The following is a 20,190-nucleotide window of genomic DNA, read 5'->3' as shown; positions in this document are numbered from 1 at the left end:
TGAAAACTGCTGTTCACAAATGCTCTCCATCCAACCTCATTGAGCTCAAGCTGTTTTGCAAGGAGGAATGGGAAAAAATTTCAGTCTCTCGATGTGCAAAACTGATAGAGACATACCCCAAGCGACTTACAGCTGTAATCGCAGCAAAAGGTGGCGCTACAAAGTATTAACTTAAGGGGGCTGAATAATTTTGCACGCCCAATTTTTCAGTTTTTGATTTGTTAAAAAAGTTTGAAATATCCAATAAATGTCGTTCCACTTCATGATTGTGTCCCACTTGTTGTTGATTCTTCACAAAAAAATACAGTTTTATATCTTTATGTTTGAAGCCTGAAATGTGGCAAAAGGTCGCAAAGTTCAAGGGGGCTGTAAGGGATTTCCTCCTCTTCTTCCGAAGAGGAGAGGCGAAACAGATCAGAGGACCAATGTGCGGCGTGGTAAGTGTCTATGGTTCTTTTAATATGTAAATGTACACATGAACACTACAAAACAATAAACATGGAACGTGTGAAACCCTAAACAGTCCTATCTGGTGCAAAGACAGAGACAGGAACAATCACCCACAAACACACAGTGAAACCCAGGCTACCTAAGTATGATTCTCAATCAGAGACAACTAATGACACCTGCCTCTGATTGAGAACCATACTAGGCCGAAACATAGAAAACCCCAAATCATAGAAAATCAAACATAGACTGCCCACCCAACTCACGCCCTGACCATACTAACTAAATACAAAACACAGGAAATAAAAGGTCAGAACGTGACAGGGGCCGAATACTTTCGCAAGGCACTGTACCTAGATTACAAATTACGTCATAAAGGAAAACGTCCCTAGTGGGCGGAACAGATATGACAGCTGGTTACACAAAAGAAAAGGGGCTGGGTTTGAGTGAAAGAGCGGTAAGACTGACGGACAAAGGGAGAAGCTGTGCTATTGTAAATACAGTATCTTATGCATTCTAAATTACCGCCCATTTGGAAAAGGAAAATGCAATAAATATTTACTCTGAGCTGCGCTTCGGTAGGTTGGTGATAGATGGAAGGCCGTGTTGCCAAACCGAGTCCTTTGTCCTTTGAAGAATGTCTCTGGTGGTCAATTGGATACGTTGTAGTAACGTCGTTGTGTGGTAGACGGAATACTCTGTCTGTTCTTTCCTAGCCCGCGTTTGCAGCTGCTGTTGCTAACTCAACGGCTAGGAGGTATCACTTCTGTAGTGAATAAGAGTTCAAAGTTCATACCATTCGCAACCAAAGCTCACGCTGAGGTTGGCTTAGTTCTGTAGTTGACATGTTAGTCCTTTTTAACGCAAAGGCTGCAGACCTCACGTACTTGGAACAGGAGGTTACATTTTCGTCAAGGCTTTATATAGTGGAGCGAGAACGGTGTGTTTGAAAAGTTTTCTAACCCATGTCTCTTCACTGATTGAGCAGAGCCCTAACCTTATGAAAACCCAAATCTCATTTGGAAGCTAAAATTACATTTCATCTCTTCACCAATCATTTTATATTCAAACATTTAAATTGAACAACAATTCCATGTGAATCCGATAACTCTGATGTGTAGACTTTCCACTGTAGAGTTTATGTCATCCTATAATTGATGAGAATGTCTCAGATGACAACCGAACTGACATCATATTCATTAAGTACCACCGCATATGTTCAATTGGTCGGATTACCAGAATATAGTTCATTTCCCCACACTTTCTAATGTTCCCAGAATCTCTATGTTAACCAAGGGGTTTTCAAATTCCACATCAGTAGGGTAGAGAGAGGAAAAAGGGGGGGAAGAGGTATTTATGAATGTCATAAACCTACCCCCAGGCCAAAGTCATGACACTTAGTAGTGCAATATATAGGAGATAGGGTGCCATTTGGGATGTAGACTAAAACAGTTCCTCAAACTGAAACGTCTTGCGACCGTTTCTTCCACACAGGTGTCTCTCTTCCGCTTTCCTCCATCTTAGCTCCCCAGAGTGTATTCATAATCACATCCCTAGGGTCTTTACATTTAATGTGACCTGTCTGTCTGTCATGCATACTGTAGAGGGTTTCTTTTAGAAGGACGATGAGCTAACATCTCAAATCATCTTGATTCGTCTGCAGGTCTGGACTGCAAGACATTGTACAGGACACGTCTCGCATCTGCCTCAGATGGCCTAACACAGAGTCAGAGAGAGGGTGAGTTATTATTATCACTCTTCAGTTGTATTTGTTCTGTTAGAATTAGTAGTGATGTGTCATTAATCCTTGAAATGAAGAGCTTTGACTGACTGTTACATTTGTGGGGGTATTTGCAGTGACAACATTTTCTTTGTACTACTTGTATAAGTAATGCACGTTCATACTTTTCTCACACCCAGTGTATGAATGGATACAACTTGCTAGTATCCTATATAAATGTATGAATATCATGCAATGCGTTCAAAATGCCAGGGAAAGCATTGGGAGCAAATCTGTGACAAATCTGATTGAATTAAATCCATTTGGTCAGACCCGCTGACTGTTTCTCTCTCTCACCTCTTTCCCCAGAGGTGGAGTCGGGGCCTGGTAGTGACGTGGGCGCCGTGTCGGAGTGTTTACTCCGCTACCTGCGGGAGCTGCCGTCCCCCGTCATCCCCCCCGGTGTTTACCCAGACCTGCAGGCTGTGCTGCAGCAGGGCGCCGCGGGTACATGCCACATTTCACTCACCCCTGCTTGTGCGCAACCAGTGCCCCCCACCAACCCATCCCCAGCCCCGACGAAACAGACCCAGGCAATAGCAAGTAACAGAATCGCATCAAATCCGAACGAGCAAACAGATAAATTGTATGGCGAGTCAATCACGTGCCCCCCTCCTGCCTGAGGAAATAGGCCCAGTGTGGAGTGCTGGGGATGAGCTAGTCACAGGCATCCCAGAAATGTTGTAACATGTATTGCTTCCCTGGTGATGTCAGGGACGGTGTGCATGCCTGTCTGCATATGAGAGAAAGAGAACGGGGTGTTGTGTGTGTGTGTGTGTGTGTGTGTGTGTGTGTGTGTTGAGAGAGTTCCTGTTTGTGTGTGCACTTGCAGGTGTGTGTGTGTAACGGGCTGCCATAACACATGTGGTGTCCGTCCTCCCACAGACTGGTCCAAGGCTGTGGCGGCGAGCAGCAGTGGAGGCAGGGAGCTGAGCCTGGTCCTGGAGAGGGCCACCAGCATGTCCCTGCATCACCACCTCACCCTGCACTACCTGCTCACACACCTGGGTAAGGTGATCCAGACCTCCCATCTTAATGGCCTGGACCTTCACACCCTGGGTCTGGTCTTCGGGCCGCTGCTGATCCGGCACAGCTCTGCCACTGGGTGAGTAGGAGAATCCCTAATCTAACATAAGAGTAAAGGAGGTTGCACACTGTCAACAAGCCCAACACACTTCAACATTCTTAAGTTGGTTGTTTTTACAATGTTATAAAGCCACTTTCACATCACCCAGACAAACACCAACGAACAGAGTTGAGTCTGTGGCCTCTGCTCGTCTGTGTTGGTTGGTGTTTGTTGTCCAATTTGGCATTTTCAATCAGCGTTTGGTGGTGTGTGCGGTGTGCAAGCAGTTTAATAGATTGCTTATTTTTAGTTGCTTTTCAGCTAGGTCTCAAAGCACTTTACATTGCATTGGGTAACTACTGTAACATCAAACCCCACCATTGTGTATTTGCACCTAACTTGGTAATATACAGCAGCCATTTTGTGTCAGATTGCTGAGTTACCACATAGCCAGCGATATCCTCTTGAGACCGAGGATGAGATCTAACGTCACTGGGTGAGTGAAGGATGTGACCGTTAGACCTCGCTCCCTCGTGCGACTCCAGTGGAAATCCATAAGGCCAAATGCTGTTACTACAGATTGCAGTCGAGTGCTTTTCCTCTTCCTGCACAGCACCATGTGTTTGAATGACCTGCCGTTGACTGAGCATCTTATGACCATGTGTCTGACTCCCTGCCGTTGTTGATTGACAGGTGGGAGGTGGGGGAGGAGTTCCCTGCACTGGCACTGGAGAGGCTTCTGATGGAGATGGCCATAGGACAGGAAGTCCCGCACCCAGGTATTGATGGATAGATGCAGTGCTTCAAAATGGAGGGCTCCATAGAAATAAATATAGAAGCTAGAATGGATGGAAATACTGTTTCTAGAATGGAATGTATTTACTGTTGGCTTAACTTGTTTTCAATTGTTTTGCAATGGTAGTTTGCATTTGTTTGGTCATTTAATTAGTTAGTGCTGATTTGTGCAGACTGATGAAATGTTTCCGTCAAAAAGTTGTGTGTTTCATATGTTAGGATCTGTAGGTTTGAATTAAATGTATTATTTTAATTAACTGTGATGCTTGTCAAAACCTTTCCTAACTAATGAACATCTCTGTTTATGTGTAGCTCTACCAGCCATGCCAGTAAAGGTCAAAGATACAACTCCAGCCATGACTGAGAGCAGCATACTGAGTGATTCGGAGTGGTACTGGGGTGAAATCTCCAGGTGAAGAGCCATTCATGTAACAATAGCATTTCTACATCAATGAAATCATTTAATACATCAACAAAATAGTAGGCCTATAGTTTAGTATTTAGGATTATAGTACTTATTTTTGGGGTGGATTAAAACAGGATTATAGTAAACATTATTGTGGATTGTAGTATAGGATACTCTGCACACATTGAACAGCCTATTATAATTGCGTGCAAGTGATTAAGTTGTATTGTGAAGGATGTGGTGCTTTCATGACTTCCCAAATGCCTCTAACTGTGCCGTTGTGTTCCCAGGGAGGAAGTGAATGAGAAGATGAGAGACACCCCTGACGGGACGTTCATGGTCCGTGACGCCTCCAGCAAACTGGAGGGAGAGTACACACTGACCCTCAGGTGAGAGGCTGCCCCCAGTAGATTATATATAGATGTTATGTCAACAGGACCATTAACATTACCATTCCTGAACCTCTGTGAATACTTGATTCTGTGTATCATTTTCTATCTCCTTTTTGAATGTGGAATGTTTGCTATTGCGATAGTTGGGACCCTTGTAGCTCAGCAGAGTAAAAAGAAAAATTAAGGAAAGAACTGGAACTACTTTCTAAAGGACTTAAGACTGATTTCTCAACCGTTCCACAGGAAAGGCGGAAACAACAAGCTGATCAAGGTCTGCCACCGGGAAGGTCGCTATGGCTTCTCAGAGCCTCTCACCTTTATCACGGTGGTGGAGCTCATCAACCACTACCGCCATGAGTCCCTGGCCCAGTACAACGCCAAGCTGGACACCCGGCTCCTCTACCCCGTCTCCAAATTCCAGCAGGTACATACACTACATGAACAACAACTGAACAACATATAATTGTCCATGAAAATGAAAAATTATTTTGCTGGCCCACCTCTCTTGAGGCTACACAAAACCCTCTTGTAATTGATACTATGGTCATATTTGTGAAATATCTGAGGGGTTGCCATTTAGGCACCTGAAGTTCCAGGATAATGCATTTAATTTAGAATGCAAGTTGGAATGGCCTTTTCATTGAACTTTTGATACCAAAATGGAGAAAACAGTTCCTGCTGAATTTGTATTGCTGTCCTCCATCCTGAGTGGCTGCTTGGTGAGTATTCTCACTGACTGTTGGCTGACGTGAGAACCATATATTTGGAGAGTTAGGATATTGAGGTTTCTGCATTATGATCCATTTACATGACACTACATTCCATGTCAGCCATGTTAGCTCCCCATGGGCAATGTTGACCAATAGCAGTTCACTGAATTTTCTGAATTTTTAACAATGCTATGCTCAAGATTCTCGTCATGAATGTATAAATGGAATGCTCAAAGGCGCTAACATGACGAACTGTTTTAAAAGTTGTCCCAACTCTCTAAATATATGGCCCTGGCTAACATTTCTCCTCAGGAGCAGCTGGTGAAGGAGGACAGCACTGAGGCGGTGGGCGAGCAGCTGAAGGTGTACCACGAGCAGTACCAGGAGAAGAGCTGGGAGTACGACGTGCTCTACGAGGAGTACACACGTACCTCACAGGTCCTATGTTGCTTATTATAAACTGGGTGGTTCGAGCACTGAATGCTGATTGGCGGGTATGACAAAACACTTATTTTACTGCTCTAATTAAGTTGGTAACCAGTTTATAATAGCAATAAGGCACCTCGGGGGTTTGTGGCATATTGGCAATATTCCACAGCTAAGGGCTGTATCCTGGCACTCTGCATTGCATCGTGCTTAAGAACAGCCCTTAGCTGTAATATATTGGCCATATACCACACCTCCTCGGGCCTTATTGCTTTACTATACTGTATAGAGACTATTAGTCCACACTACTGACTTCTGGACCACCCCTCTCAAGCTCTGTCACAAAACGATTTGTCTTGTATTTGTCTTTTTTGTATCCTTCCTCTAAATAATGATGTGAAGGAACTGGTGAAAATGGCATGATGGAAAATCACATGCCTCCTAACTGTCATGAGGTGATCCCGTTTGTGTCTCTGTCAGGAGCTCCAGATGAAGCGCACAGCCATCGAGGCCTTCAACGAGACCATCAAGATCTTCGAAGAGCAGTGTGAGACTCAGGAGCGCTACAGCAAAGAGACCATCGAGAAGTTCCGACGTGAAGGCAACGACAAAGAGATCCAGAAGTAAGCATTTTGCCTATTCATAGTGACATGGGTATTTATACCACAGCCTGTATCAAACTAGTACCTATGTATGTAGCATGTATTTTAAGACCATTTTAAAACAACATTCAGTCAATGTATTGTAAAGAACAGTCAAACCAAACCAGACCACTACAAATGAACCCCAGAGCAAAAACTGTTATGGAGCTTTCTTCCCACTCACTTCAGGATCCAGAGCAACTCGGAGCGTCTGAAGTCTCGGGTGACAGAGATCCACGACAGCAAGAGGAAGCTGGAGCAGGACCTGAAACAGCAGGCAACCGACAACAGAGAGATTGACAAGAGGATGAACAGCCTGAAACCAGACCTCATGCAGCTAAGGAAGATCAGGGACCAGTACCTGGTGTAAGAAAACGCTATGCTGTACAATGCTATACTATCCCAGCCCTTACATTTATATTCGGTCTTTATCCAAGGACTCTTAGCTAGAACCTAGTTGGGTTAACCTTTTGGGACAGACATGGAAAAAACCCACGTGGGCTACAACATGGGTCCTTATGTCTGCATTTACACAGGCAGTTAAATTCTGTTTCTTTTTTCTGTTTCTTTTGACCAATCAGATCAGCACTTTTGCCAATAATTGGGCAAGATCAGAATTGGGCTGCTTGTGTAAATGCAGCCAAGTGGACCCCTTACCATTTTTACAGGGCTACAGTAATCTTATTTGTTTTTCATTTGGAAGACTCTTTAATATTTTGGACCATTCAGAATATGTTTTCTGGACAGTCTTTTCTAACAAGCCGATTTTATCTAGCTCAATAATTACACATGGTATTCATTTTAGTTCAGTTAGTGCAGGAGACCAAATTTCTCATTTCAGTTTCATTTTACTAAAAATTCCACAAACAACACTTGAGTCCTTAAATTGATTCCAATCAACAAAATACTTGATTCCTTAAAAATAATACATTCCCAGCATATTACAGCATGTGAATCGCAAATCATTTGCCAAGCAATTCCTGAACAATTCATCAGCATTCTGACAAATGGCAGCCGTCATTCTGATTCAGATTGTACTTGCCTGGGTAGCAATTAACATGGCTTGAAACTTGGACCGAATAAGCCAACAGACGATAAATACAGCGAGGGCAGCATAATTAGCTACTGAGAAATGTACACTCACAAAAAACGACATAGTCAACTCAGTGGTTCAAACATGTCATGAGTGTTTCTTTACTACTAACGCAAGCTTGTTCAGCAAGCAAGCCATTTTTGTTGGCTCCCATGCAAAACGAGCTAGCTAACAGTAATCAGTGTTGCCAACTTAGCGACATTGTTGCTATATTTATCAACTATTCAGACCCCTGTAGCGACACATTTTCCAAAAATCGACTAGCGACAAATCTAGAAACTTTTTCTGGTGTTGGAGACTTTTGGAGACTCTGACGTGAAAGCACGTATCGTTCTTACTCTTCTCAACGAGCAGCGGGTGCTGCTGTGGGCCCCATCCCCGTCCCAAAGAAGTCACAGGCGACCCAGTCCTCGCACAGCAGTCCCTTCCAGCTGCAGTCAGAGCAGGAGATGTTCACCCCTCCGCGTCCAGACTGCAAATGAATTGCGCATGCGGGAAGCCGCTGCTGGCTGATCCCGCCCTGGCTTATATTCAGGGCGGGATGGAAATGTAAAATGTTCTTTGTCTAAAATAAATCACTGCACATAAATAAATCACTGCATTTGACTCACACAGACAGCCTCAGTCACTTACTCACCTTATCCACTGTGTGTGTGCCTCTCTGTGACATAAGCTAAACATCTAGCTGGCTAGCTCATCATGTCTCAGTGTAAACTGTACACTCAAAAATACAGAAAGGGGTGGGAATCAAACCCTGAATTCTAAGGCTGGTGGAAGCTGTTTATTGGAGATGATACCCGGGCATACTGCCTGTATTGTAAAGGCTGGTTGAAGCCGTTTATTGGAGATGATACCCGGGCATACTGCCTGTATTGTAAAGGCTGGTTGAAGCCGTTTATTGGAGATGATACCCGGGCATACTGCCTGTATTGTAAAGGCTGGTTGAAGCCGTTTATTGGAGATGATACCCGGGCATACTGCCTGTATTGTAAAGGCTGGTTGAAGCCGTTTATTGGAGATGATACCCGGGCATACTGCCTGTATTGTAAAGGCTGGTTGAAGCCGTTTATTGGAGATGATACCCGGGCATACTGCCTGTATTGTAAAGGCTGATTTCTACGCCAAACTTAGTGATGTAAAAAAACACGTGACAATTCAAAAACATAGTCAAAATGCAAAGCCTTTATAACAGCTCCACCCAAAACAAGTTGCCATTTATGGTTTAAAAAATTGACTCTGCAATAAAGTCTGAAGCCACCATGGCATTAGCTATAACACTGTTCCATGCTGGCATGTGATCACACTGGAGAAGTATGTAGAGCTGCTTTCTCAGACTCCACTGCTGCTTCCCACTTCAAAGTGCACAGAAATGATTAATGGTGTTCTAGCACCATACTTTCTGAAAAAGTTGGTCGCAGATGTGGGTTACCAGCGTTTCAGCCTCCTCCTCGATGAGTCCACGGATTTAAGGGTTTCTAAGTACCTGGGGGTTGTGATAAGGTACTTTATTGACACCAAGTTGACAATTGTATCAACTTTTCTGGGGCTTGTTGAGTTGGAGGGAGGAGATGCCAAATCTAAAGCCTGTGCTGTTGTGGCTTTCCTCGAGAAGTGTTTTCTTAAAAAAGAGAAACTCCTGGAGATAGGGACTGACAATGCCTCTGTTATGACGGGGATTAACAATGGGGTCCATAAAGTGCTGAAGGAGGAGTATGGCCTCCATATCTGGTTCTTGTTCACTCTCTGCAGCTTGCTCATTTGTAGTTCTAAACATATTTAGGGTGTTTTTTACTCACTTTTGTCTCTCCCACGACGTTATCCCTCTCTCCTACAGCGTCCATCACAATTACATGCACATGGCCAATTATGCAAATTAGGCGATGACATCATTTAGCAACTTTTAGGACAGCCAATAGCTACTTTCCTTACTGAGGAGTTGGCAACACTGACAGGAACTAGCTCAACAATAAACCAAGACCCAGTATGTTCGTGACGGGGCTAGATAGCTACCTCGACAACAAGGAGGATTTTTGAGCTAGCTAGCCACATTGTTTCAGCTCGTCTTGAGTTAGAAACATAGCGTTAGCTAGCTTACTAGAAACAATGCCAAGCATTAGCTAGCTAGCTAGCTATCGTTAGTTATAACAAGTCTGCAGCCAGGCAACATCAGAAAATACCAAAACTGATTAGCTAGCTAACCACACAAAAAACATAACATATAGTCCATTCCACTTACCGGTCAAATCACTTTGTAGATCCCCAGCTCCCGTTGTCTTGCCTTGACATAGAGTTAGAACCCCAACGTTTACTGTACAGTCTTTGGTTTAGTGCCTGAATTTTGAAGTTCTGTCATATGCCCTTGCTCCTCAAAATATTGAATGTGCATGAGTCTTTAAAGAAAATATGACAGCACGCACTAGCTAATGGCTTTTCAGGCAAACATTATGTTGAGAGGAATTTCACCAGCATGATATCAATTAAACAATTAAACCTGCACTAACATGAAAATGTTAACACAACATTGTTATTTTAGCTTCTCCACATTTCATTTAGTTGGCGTTTTTACAGCGCATTAAAAAGTATTCAGGGCCCATTTTGGACCCACACTATAACCCACAGAGGTTTTCTCCATAGACAGGTTTTCTAATGCACGACCCAGGTGCTATGCCCAACGGGGTCCCAGAGACAATCCCTGGCCATATTCACACCAGAAAACCCCTTTATAAATGGTAAGGGCCCCTTTATAAATGGTAAGGGCCCATTTGGGACCTATGTTATAGTCCACATGAGTCAAAGAGTCAAATTCTCTTTCTTTGGTCTTGCAGGTGGTTGACACAGAAGGGGACCAGGCAGAAGAAGATTAATGAATGGCTGGGCATAAAGAATGAGGCAGAAGAGTAAGTGATGAAGAAGGAATGTTTGGCAAGTGATTAGATCGCTTGTTAAGAGCTACGTACATGGGCAGGAGCAGACTGGAACCAGAAATTGGTTCTGGCATTTCTAATACACCCGCCCATTTTACCCCCATTATAATTTTGCTAAAAAAAAGTTGTTGGACAGGCCGTAATAGGCAAAAAATTAACCAGCCCATCTGGCATTTACACATCTGACCATCTGTAAATGTTGAATTTGAAACTGTTGTCAAATTTATGTCATATTCTGGTTGTAAAAATACATTTTATAAAATGACATAGTTACATAATTGCAACCAATTCTGCCCACTGACAATGATCATGTTGTCTTTCCCTATAAGGCCAAAGGCTTTTAAACTTTGCACCATCTCCCCAAATGTCTGCAGCACCAAAATACATCTAATAATAAACCTAAAACTGTTATAAAGAATTTAGAAAGACATCCAGTAAGACGATGAGTCATTAACCCCCCCATCTTTAGGGCTCCCGAGTGGCTAAGCGGTCTAAGGCACTGCATTCCCTGGTTTGAATCCAGGCTGCATCACATCCGGCCATGATTGGGAGTCCCATAGGGCCAACACCTCCTTTGGCCGCTTTTCCTTCCAGTTCTCTGCTGCCAGTGACTGGAACGAATTGCAAAAATCGCTGAAGCTAGAGACTTATTTTTCCCTCACTAACTTTAAACATCAGCTATCTGAGCAGCTAACCGATCGCTGCAGCTGTACATAGTCCATCTGTAACTAGCCAACCCAATCTACTTACCTCATCTCCATATTGTTTTTAGTTACTTTTCTGCTCTTTTGCACACCATTATCTCTACTTGCACATCATCATCTGCTCATCTATCATCACTCCAGTGTTAATTTGCTAAATTGTAACTACTTTGCTACTATGGCCTATTTATTGCTAACCTCACACCATTTGCACACACTGTATATAGACTTTCTTTTTTTTCTATTGTGTTATTGACTGTGCGCTTGTTTATTCCATGTGTAACTCTGTGTTGTTGTTTGTGTCGCACTGCTTTGCTTTATCTTAGCCAGGTTGCAGTTGTAAATGAGAAGTTGTTCTCAACTTGCTTACCTGGTTAAATAAAGGTGAAATAAAAAAATAAAAGGGCGGTGCACAATTGGCCCAGCGTCGTCCGGTTTGGCCCGGGGTAGGCCGTCGTTGTAAATAAGAATTTGTTCTTAATAACTAACTTGCCTAATTAAATAAAGGTTCAATCTGTTTTCTTTTTTTATCTCCCTCCTACAGCTCCTACTGGCTGGTGGAGGAGGACGAAGGCTCGCCCCACCACGACGACGGCACCTGGTACATGGGCGACATCAAGCGCACCCAGGCAGAGGAGCTGCTGAGGGACAAGTGTGACGGCACCTTCCTCATCCGAGAGAGCCAGACGCAGAAGGGCTCCTATGCCTGCTCTGTAGTGTGAGTGTTTATTTCAATGTGTTACATGGCCTTTTGTGTCTGTCGAAAGAGCTAAGATTATTCATTGATGGGTTGATCTATTGAAAAATTGGCAAGTAGGAATATAGTATGTGGTTGTAACTAAAACCACATACATTATCCCTGTTCTTACTTGCCAATTTTAAGTAATGTTGTTGGCATCCCCTCAAATGACAATTGTATACTGTGCCATTGATTTCAGGGGACACCAGTAGACAACAAAGGGGAGACCCACATAGCTACTGCACTGTAAAAACAATTGTGTCATTTTTACGGTAACTTATTGTCAGACAGTTTGTGTGAAAAATAAAAAGTACAGTATTCTACCTTAAATTCCATTGAAACTTTGGTTTAACAGTACATTTTAAACTTTACAGTTGCTTTGTAATTCTACATAATATATTGTACCCTTTTTACAGTAACTTACAGGTAACTGGCTGCCAGTAAGTTACCGTAAAAACAACAGGATGTTTTTTACAGTGTGGAGTAGGTCAAAGCTGTGCCCTGGGAAACCTTAATAGCGCATGGGTGAAGTTGGGGCTTGTGATGATTGTGAATTTCCTTTATTTTTTGGCTTCAGACCAACCCTAACGTATAACCTAAAATGTTGTTTTTGTTTTTAATTACTAAGGAAACATTTGACATTTGACCTTCTGTTTGTTTGCATAAAACTGTAATCGCTCTGTCTCCCCCAGTGTGGACGGCGACACCAAACACTGCGTCATCTACAAGACGGACAAAGGCTATGGCTTCGCCGAGCCCTACAACCTTTACGGCTCCCTGAAGGACCTGGTGCTCCACTACAAGCACGAGTCCCTGGTCCAACACAACGACCAGCTGAATGTAACCCTGGCCTACCCGGTCCTCACCCAGACCTAGCAGCAGCACCCCAGATGAGGGGCAGCATGGCATGACGACCCCCAATGGAGACCAGAGCTTCTAAAGCATGGCAAATCAAGCACACTATGTACTACAGTACCAGCCACAGTAAACATGAGACAAAAAACATAGACGTGTTCGTAGACGAAAAACAACATAAGCACACAGTTATGATATAAGCTTTCAGACCATAGTTAGAAGAGCAAGAGGGAATGAGAGAGGAAAGGAGAGAGTCTGGAGGGTAAAGATACTGGATGTAGAATAGATTTTTTGGGGAAGGGAAGTTGATGCCAGCTTTCAGATGCATGGTGCTGAAAAGGAGGGCTGGGGTGGAGGGTCAAACTGTTAGATTCTATAAAAAGCTTGCTTAAGTGCCATAGAGAGCCTTGATTGACCACAAGCCTGTGTAGGGAAAGAAGGGGACTGTGGGGTGGGTGGGTTGGTGCTGGGAGGGAGAGCAAACTACAGCTTTAGAAATATATATATATATATATATATATATAGATAGATAGATATTGTTTTTTAAGTCCAATTTCCATGAAACTGCCGTGGGCTCTCCTCCAGTTTGTTGTAAGATATACATTCTTTATGAAGAGATGTGATATATTTGATCTATTGTGAATATATAGATGATATTCACAATAGATCAAATATATAGTGTATTGATGAATACAGTTTCTAAAGGGATTCAAGTTTCCCTTTTTCATTTAATTATGGCTAGTGGAGAAATCCCTCCAAGCTTATTTCTATATTTCTGTACTAGTCAGGATTGGGGTCAATTCCATTTATATTCTAGTCATTTCAGGAAGCACACTGAAATGCCAATTCCAATGATCTGTAATGCTTTTCAATGAGGAACATTTTACATTGGAATTTAATATACTTTCTGAATTGAGTGGAATTCAAATGGAATTGACCCCAACTCTGCTTCCAGTGCTTTCTTTTATACTGTAGCCTGTAGCCATGATTGACTATGGTATTACTGTTAGTATTCTTGGTGTTTTTATTTCTACGTGAATATACTCACAGAGCATCAATCTATTGGATCTTAACTCTCGGTGCTGTATGGCTTAGTCTCTAGGAAGCCTGTCTAGTACAATGTTCTTCTCACAAGCGTTTGCTTTTGTCACAGCGTTACTACTACTCACAGTACTTCCTCTTTGAGCTTGACTGTTGTTTTAATTTGACACAAGCTTGATTCACAGAGCTGTAGAACATTGTTGTACATAAGAAAAACCCCAGATGAATGTTATATGACCCATATATCTACAGACAGTAACAGGCAGTGTGACTGTCAGTCTAAAAGCTGTATTTGCTGTACGTAACCATGCAAACAGAAAGTATTGAATGCTTTCCTCTCCAACTGTGTCCCCCCGCAGGGGAAACTGCTGGAGGATGCACAGTATCCAGCTAAACTTGAGCCAAATGAAGGATGTCTTTCATGTAGCAAATAAAATATCTGATCCGTTTTGAGCATGACCACGGAGGTTCGAGAGATTTTCTATAAGTACAGAATGCATGTAAATCCTTCTTTTGGATAGTACCTAGACACTAGCCCTAGTACTCGTGCTGTTTTAAGTGTGTACGTCTCATGTCGTAGACCAGTATAATGCACAAACAATAGTAAGTGAATAAGAATACATGGAGATTTACAGACACACTCACTGTCGAGTGAATCCCTCCACGGGTACTGAGCAGTACTTTTGTTGTGTGGCTTCAGGGACTTACTCTGCCAATGCTTCTATTCCTTTTCCATAGTATAGACTTTGTTTGTGTGAATACACTTCAGCCAAAATTTGGTTCTTGACTTAAAGTGAAAATCCACCCAAACTATCTTTGGTATATTTTTTTTCATTAGTCCACTTGATACAGTCCCAAAACATTTTAGGACTGTATCAACAGAAAAAAATCTAAACAATTTTATTGAATGGTTTTCCCTTTTAAAGAAACATCATGTAATGGAACTGAGGATATTGAGGATTTAAGTTTGGTGACTTGATTTAAGTGCTGCGTTTAGATTCGTTGAGAACATTTGTAGTATGATGGCCACTCCTTTTTGGGCAGTTCTAAACATGATCATTTGCTCAAAGTGTGATTTATTCTCGCTCTTTTGGTAATACAGATTAAGTATGATGCGTAAATATGGCAAGTGGATTGGTTCATTAGTTATGGGAAATTAGATGGTACAAATGTTGGTTGGAGACAAAAATGATGTTAAGGATAAATACATTGGTACTGTTTAATGGTGCTTTGCACAGTTCTTGGCCAGAAGACTAGACAAGAATTAAACTCAAAGTGACATTAGTTGGGTGTCTTGAGAGGGATATAAAAGAGTGTGAATCACAAAGTTAAGAAGTGCCTTCTCTGTCTGCGTTACTTAGCTCTTGTCTTTATGTCAGAAGAGCTTCTCTCCTGTAGAAAGAGCCACAGTGTACTGTAGTCTTTGTTTAAAAAGCATTTGCCAATGTCATAGCCTGACGACCCGCACTAAATTCTTCCACTTCTCTGTTGTTCACTACATACTTTAGTCCGAGACTACCATCATTGAAGTCATTTGTGGTGAGGGGCGTTGTGCAAAATAAAGTAATCAGCGATTAGATTGTCTCTATCCAATTAGTGTCAAAGCCAATGAGGAATTTTCAAACCGTCGCTTTACCCACGTGTTCTGGCTCTGGCCCAACCCATCGGTTTCTGGACCAATCAGGTGGCCCTGAATATATTTGCATTCGGTGACGGGTCGGGGAGCTATTGCGTAAGAAACTAACGTCCGGGGGTGTGGCATAGTGTTTGGCTGGAGCAAGGAGTCTGAGTAGCCAGGCAACTAATGTCAACCCCTGAAGAGAACTGACAAATGAGCATAGTTATCGTCTTTCCTTTAGTGTGTGTGTGTGTGTGTGTGTGTTGCGAGTTATGGAGGTTGTTTGTTTAGTTATGCTTCTCTTTTGTTATTTTTTTTGTGACTGGGGCTATTGCTTGGTGCTCTTCAGTGAGCGAGGCAGTTTCCTTTGGGGTTTGTTGTATATTGAATCAAACCTAGAGTGGATAGAAATGTGAATACACAGTCGTAGCCCAACACCACGTTTTGTTTAATAAGCCGAATCTCATTCGATAAGCACTCAATTGAATGCATGCAGTATTTCTGTGTTTTCACATCAATACCCTGTGAATTCAGATCCAGTTTACCCAGCTACTGACGTATTTATTTACAGTCCGTCGGACCATCATTTTGTGAATGTGCTCTTTCCTGTACCACACTCCTTAATTGAGTGTGTCTAGGTCTACAAAGTATGAATTAATCCTAAACCATGTCAGTGAAGCTCAGTAAGCCATGATAGTGTTTTTTTATTAAGCGTCTCATGTCAGGGATGTTTTATCTGACTTTCTTTGTGAATCAAAGTGAAAAAAAAAACGTTGTTGTCCCCTTACACAATACATAGGGTGGAGGCATGACAAACTTTGAAATAGTAGCCTGTATTCTGAACCTGTTTTGAAATTGACATTGAGGCAAGAGGGACTAATGTCCATTATTGCTGTTTTTCATGATTCAATTGTTTAACTGTATATACTATAAAACTGTGTTCCGTGTCTGGTTTTGATTGTGTCAGGCCTACCCATTTCCCATTTGAAAATGGGTGACCCGTTTCAAACCAAATGAAAGGGAAGCTAGCTAATATGCAATCGGTATAATTGGTCGGTCCTCAGCTCTTTAATGCTACATGAATGTCATGGAGTCACATTAACGTCACGTGCATTAACATTAATGTTAACATTTGTGCAGTGATCGTGTTTCAGTGGTCGTGCCCAATGAGATTGGTTTGCGGAAGAGGGATGAGGGTGAGTTGACCATTGTTGTGCTTTGACTTGGAGCAGAAGTTGCTTTGAATTGTCCTTTACCCTGTTATCGTGAAACAGCATGTGTCCAAGCACCCTCCAAAATGATCAGATGAATGACCCATTATTGCTTATCTCTGGTACAAAATACTTGTAATAAGGTATCATACTTCTACCATATCATTTACTGAATACAAGTAATTAACATTTATTACGTTTGATGAATATTTAGGTTTGAATCATATTTGGAAGAAATATATTGAAATATATCTTGACATATTGTTTTTGGGTTATATATTCCGATTTAATTATGCTGGAAACGGATCAGAAACAGAAGCTAATTTAATCAGAGCTTAGATGGTAACACGTCTATTGACGTGCCACAGCAGCATTTCATCAGTGGGCCAAGTGTTATCTAGTTTCCAGAAACTGAGCTTTATCATAATCAACAGCAAGCTTTCCTTCTTTTTTGATTGTGGTTCTATTGATTTTAATTGACCCACAATAATTATAATGAAGAGGAGGCAGGCTCATCTATGTTTAAAATGCAGCTCTCAATCTAGTTGTCCATGATGATATCATACTGATTGGTCAACCTTGGCCCCATTTAACCAACTCACACATATGTGTTTGTATCAAGTCTGAGTCGAGATTATCAGTAGCCTTGACACCAGTGTCTTTCAGCAAAGCTCCATTGTTACTATCCTACCAAGGGTGGTGACAACAGAGCTGACCAACACTGGGACTAGCTGCTATCTAGACTACAGCCTGTATATTTTTAAGATGATAAGATTGTTTTTCTGAGCAGAAAATAGTTTCCTATACAGATCTGCTTTGTCCATAGAATGGGGAAAGCACCTTTTTTATTTTCATTTATTTCAGATCATGGTGGCAATTATTTTTATTTTGACATGAACATGTATTCTCAGTCTGAGATTCTGGTTGTTTTTTATTTAGCAAAAGGAGGCCGTTTGAAAGTTTCACCAGGGGAGTGTTTGAGATGGTATGAAAATAATGTATAATTCGAAGAGCGGGGCATTTATTAATCATTGGATAAAGTCCCCCCAAATGCACTAGAAAACACATACTTTATACCATCCAAACATGTTGCCAACAACAATAGTTAAGGTACAAATGTAGATGGATCAGAAACACTCCTTCGGAGAATAACAGACCTTTGTACATGGAACAATGATGGCATTAGAAAGTGTTCCTTTAAGGTGCCTGAGTAGAGGTTTGTTTTTAATTAGGCTTTTAAGCTAATTGATTTGTCTGTCCAAGTGTTTGTTTTGTTTGTTTTTGTTTGTTAATGATAACCGTACAGAATCTATCAAATAAGCTAGCTTGAATATTTTCCTCCATACAGAAAAGTACAAATGTTTACGATATCTAATTAACCAAATAGCAAGTATGCGTTTGAGAATCAATCAGTCTGTCACTAAAAATGACTGATCGATTGATTTGATTTATTTCTTTCCTCTGTCATTTTAAACTTGAAGATGTTATGACTGCTTATTCTTTTGTTTAGATGTTGTTTTTTACTTGTCAAACAGTGCTCCCTCAATATGACAAAAGAAGAATTGTTACCATCGTCTGCTTAGAACAAAATATTTTTCTTTCTTTTTTTAAAGGCACCCAGGGCAGAATGGTCCCTGGGTGGCTTAGAATCATTAAGGAGATGCTGAATAGGCCGGTATGCATGTGTTTTTCTGTTTCTCATGACAAAAGGTAGATTTCAGTCTTGGAGGTGTGTTTCCTGACCGATTCCTCATTTGGTTAATAATGTTTGTCCCCCATTAGAGACTGGAAGCCTATTTCCCCTCCTCAAAATCCCAGAATGAATCTAGGATAAGAAGAAATCTGTCATTCATTTAGACTTTTTGGCCGAGGATGTTTTAGTTGCAAAATTAGAAATCTGACTAAGGTGTTTGGTGCAGTATTTCTCAAGTTTAAAAAAATCCGAGACGCATTGTCTTACGTTAACAAAGTCTGAGCTGCTGAGCACGTCTGCCTTACTGTCTATGCTATTGGATAGAGAGAAATCACCGCAGCTATTCATCCCATGTTAGTGGGTAAATGGACATTGTCGAATCAAAACCCAACATTAATTTACCTGTTGTGACACACGGATGTTCCGAACTCTGTTTTAGACCAGACTGACCCTATGACAAAAATTATCCTATTTACACTTTGTTGTAAATTTTGACATTAGAATAAATGTTTCTGACACATATTGATGACACAAATCCTAACTTTAGACAATCTTAATTTAGCGTTTTTGCACATCATGCATTGATATCAATGGGAGATTTAAAAAATTATAATAATACATTCATTTTTTGGAGTTAGTCGCAAATCTCAAGTTAGGTTTTGGCTGTAGATTACACCATAGATGATTTGGGAGGCTTTAGTTTTCAGACTACTTTTCAAGAGTGAGAGAGAGGTTTAGCCAACTAGTACATTTTAATTTGGAAATTGGAAATGAGAAGAGGCATGGGTTTCAATTTTGCACTAAGAGGTCATCCTCGTCTCACTAAGATGGAGAAATGCAGTACATTCGTTGACTTGCTCTCTGTCATTCAAAACAGACTCAATTAAAAATGATGCTTTCGTTTACTTCTGTTATCTCTGCAACCCTTCAATGTAGATTTCATCCTAGGTGGTGTTTGTGATCATGTGACAGTTGTAGAATGCACGTCCGGTACAGTACATTTTGACAAGCCTTTATTTGCTTTGGAGAAATCAAAGTACAGTGTGATAATATGATTCTTATTGTAGCGAGATTTGGCGTCATGTTTTCCCCTTTTTTCAAAATGGTAAAATGGACATGAACCAGACTGTCTGATAAAGCTACTCTACACCAAAGTGCAATTGAACTCAGAGGGAGCACTGTTGGTGAACCAGTGGGAGTCTTCTCTCCTGGTTGTGGTGTGCACAATCTATATGTATGGAAGATTATTCTTCTTCTCATCTTTTTCCAGTTTGTCTTAGATAATTCAGATGCAACATTTTTTATTTTGTTTTCTGTGTACAGCTTGCTTCGGAGTTGTCTCAAACAGGTACTCTTACTTCTGTACGGTTCTTTCCTTAGGATGATGCAATGATTTAAAAAAAATAATAATAAAATATGTAAGAAAAAGAAAGAGGTCTCCATGTGTATTTTTTCAGTAAGTTTGACATGTAGCCATGAGTTCAGTCAAACCTATGATGAGAATAAATGGGGATAGAGCTGCAGCACAGGTAGCTGGTGGAACCTTAATTCGGGAGGACGGTTTCCTAGTAGTGGCTGAAATGGAACGAATGGAATGGCACTGACACATCACACATACACAATTTCCTTGTGTTTGTACCATTCCATTCACT

At 41.5% G+C, this 20,190-nt stretch overlaps 1 protein-coding gene across 4 annotated transcripts in view; it reads left to right on the top strand.

The window, feature by feature from the left end:
• Window positions 1-19,970, top strand: part of LOC112244626 (phosphatidylinositol 3-kinase regulatory subunit gamma) — a 55,790-nt gene extending 35,820 nt beyond the window's left edge. For 3 of the 4 annotated variants that reach the window (XM_042308337.1, XM_042308338.1, XM_042308339.1), the window contains exons 4-16: window positions 2,111-2,185; window positions 2,537-2,770; window positions 3,113-3,332; window positions 3,987-4,072; window positions 4,401-4,500; window positions 4,785-4,883; window positions 5,130-5,310; window positions 5,909-6,034; window positions 6,503-6,645; window positions 6,853-7,029; window positions 10,582-10,653; window positions 11,926-12,099; window positions 12,813-19,970. In XM_042308337.1, the coding sequence (XP_042164271.1) occupies window positions 2,111-2,185; window positions 2,537-2,770; window positions 3,113-3,332; window positions 3,987-4,072; window positions 4,401-4,500; window positions 4,785-4,883; window positions 5,130-5,310; window positions 5,909-6,034; window positions 6,503-6,645; window positions 6,853-7,029; window positions 10,582-10,653; window positions 11,926-12,099; window positions 12,813-12,996 (1,871 nt within the window). In that variant the 3' untranslated portion in view covers window positions 12,997-19,970. The remainder of the gene's footprint in view (window positions 1-2,110; window positions 2,186-2,536; window positions 2,771-3,112; window positions 3,333-3,986; window positions 4,073-4,400; window positions 4,501-4,784; window positions 4,884-5,129; window positions 5,311-5,908; window positions 6,035-6,502; window positions 6,646-6,852; window positions 7,030-10,581; window positions 10,654-11,925; window positions 12,100-12,812) is intronic. The other variant, XM_024412354.1, reaches the window with a different exon arrangement.
• Window positions 19,971-20,190: the final 220 nt, after the last annotated feature.

Source organism: Oncorhynchus tshawytscha, linkage group LG28 (genome assembly GCF_018296145.1).
Source record: "Oncorhynchus tshawytscha isolate Ot180627B linkage group LG28, Otsh_v2.0, whole genome shotgun sequence".
Taxonomy (NCBI): Eukaryota; Metazoa; Chordata; class Actinopteri; order Salmoniformes; family Salmonidae; genus Oncorhynchus; species Oncorhynchus tshawytscha.
The sequence above is the reverse complement of the archived record's forward strand: the minus strand, read 5'-3'. Positions and strand labels throughout refer to the sequence as shown.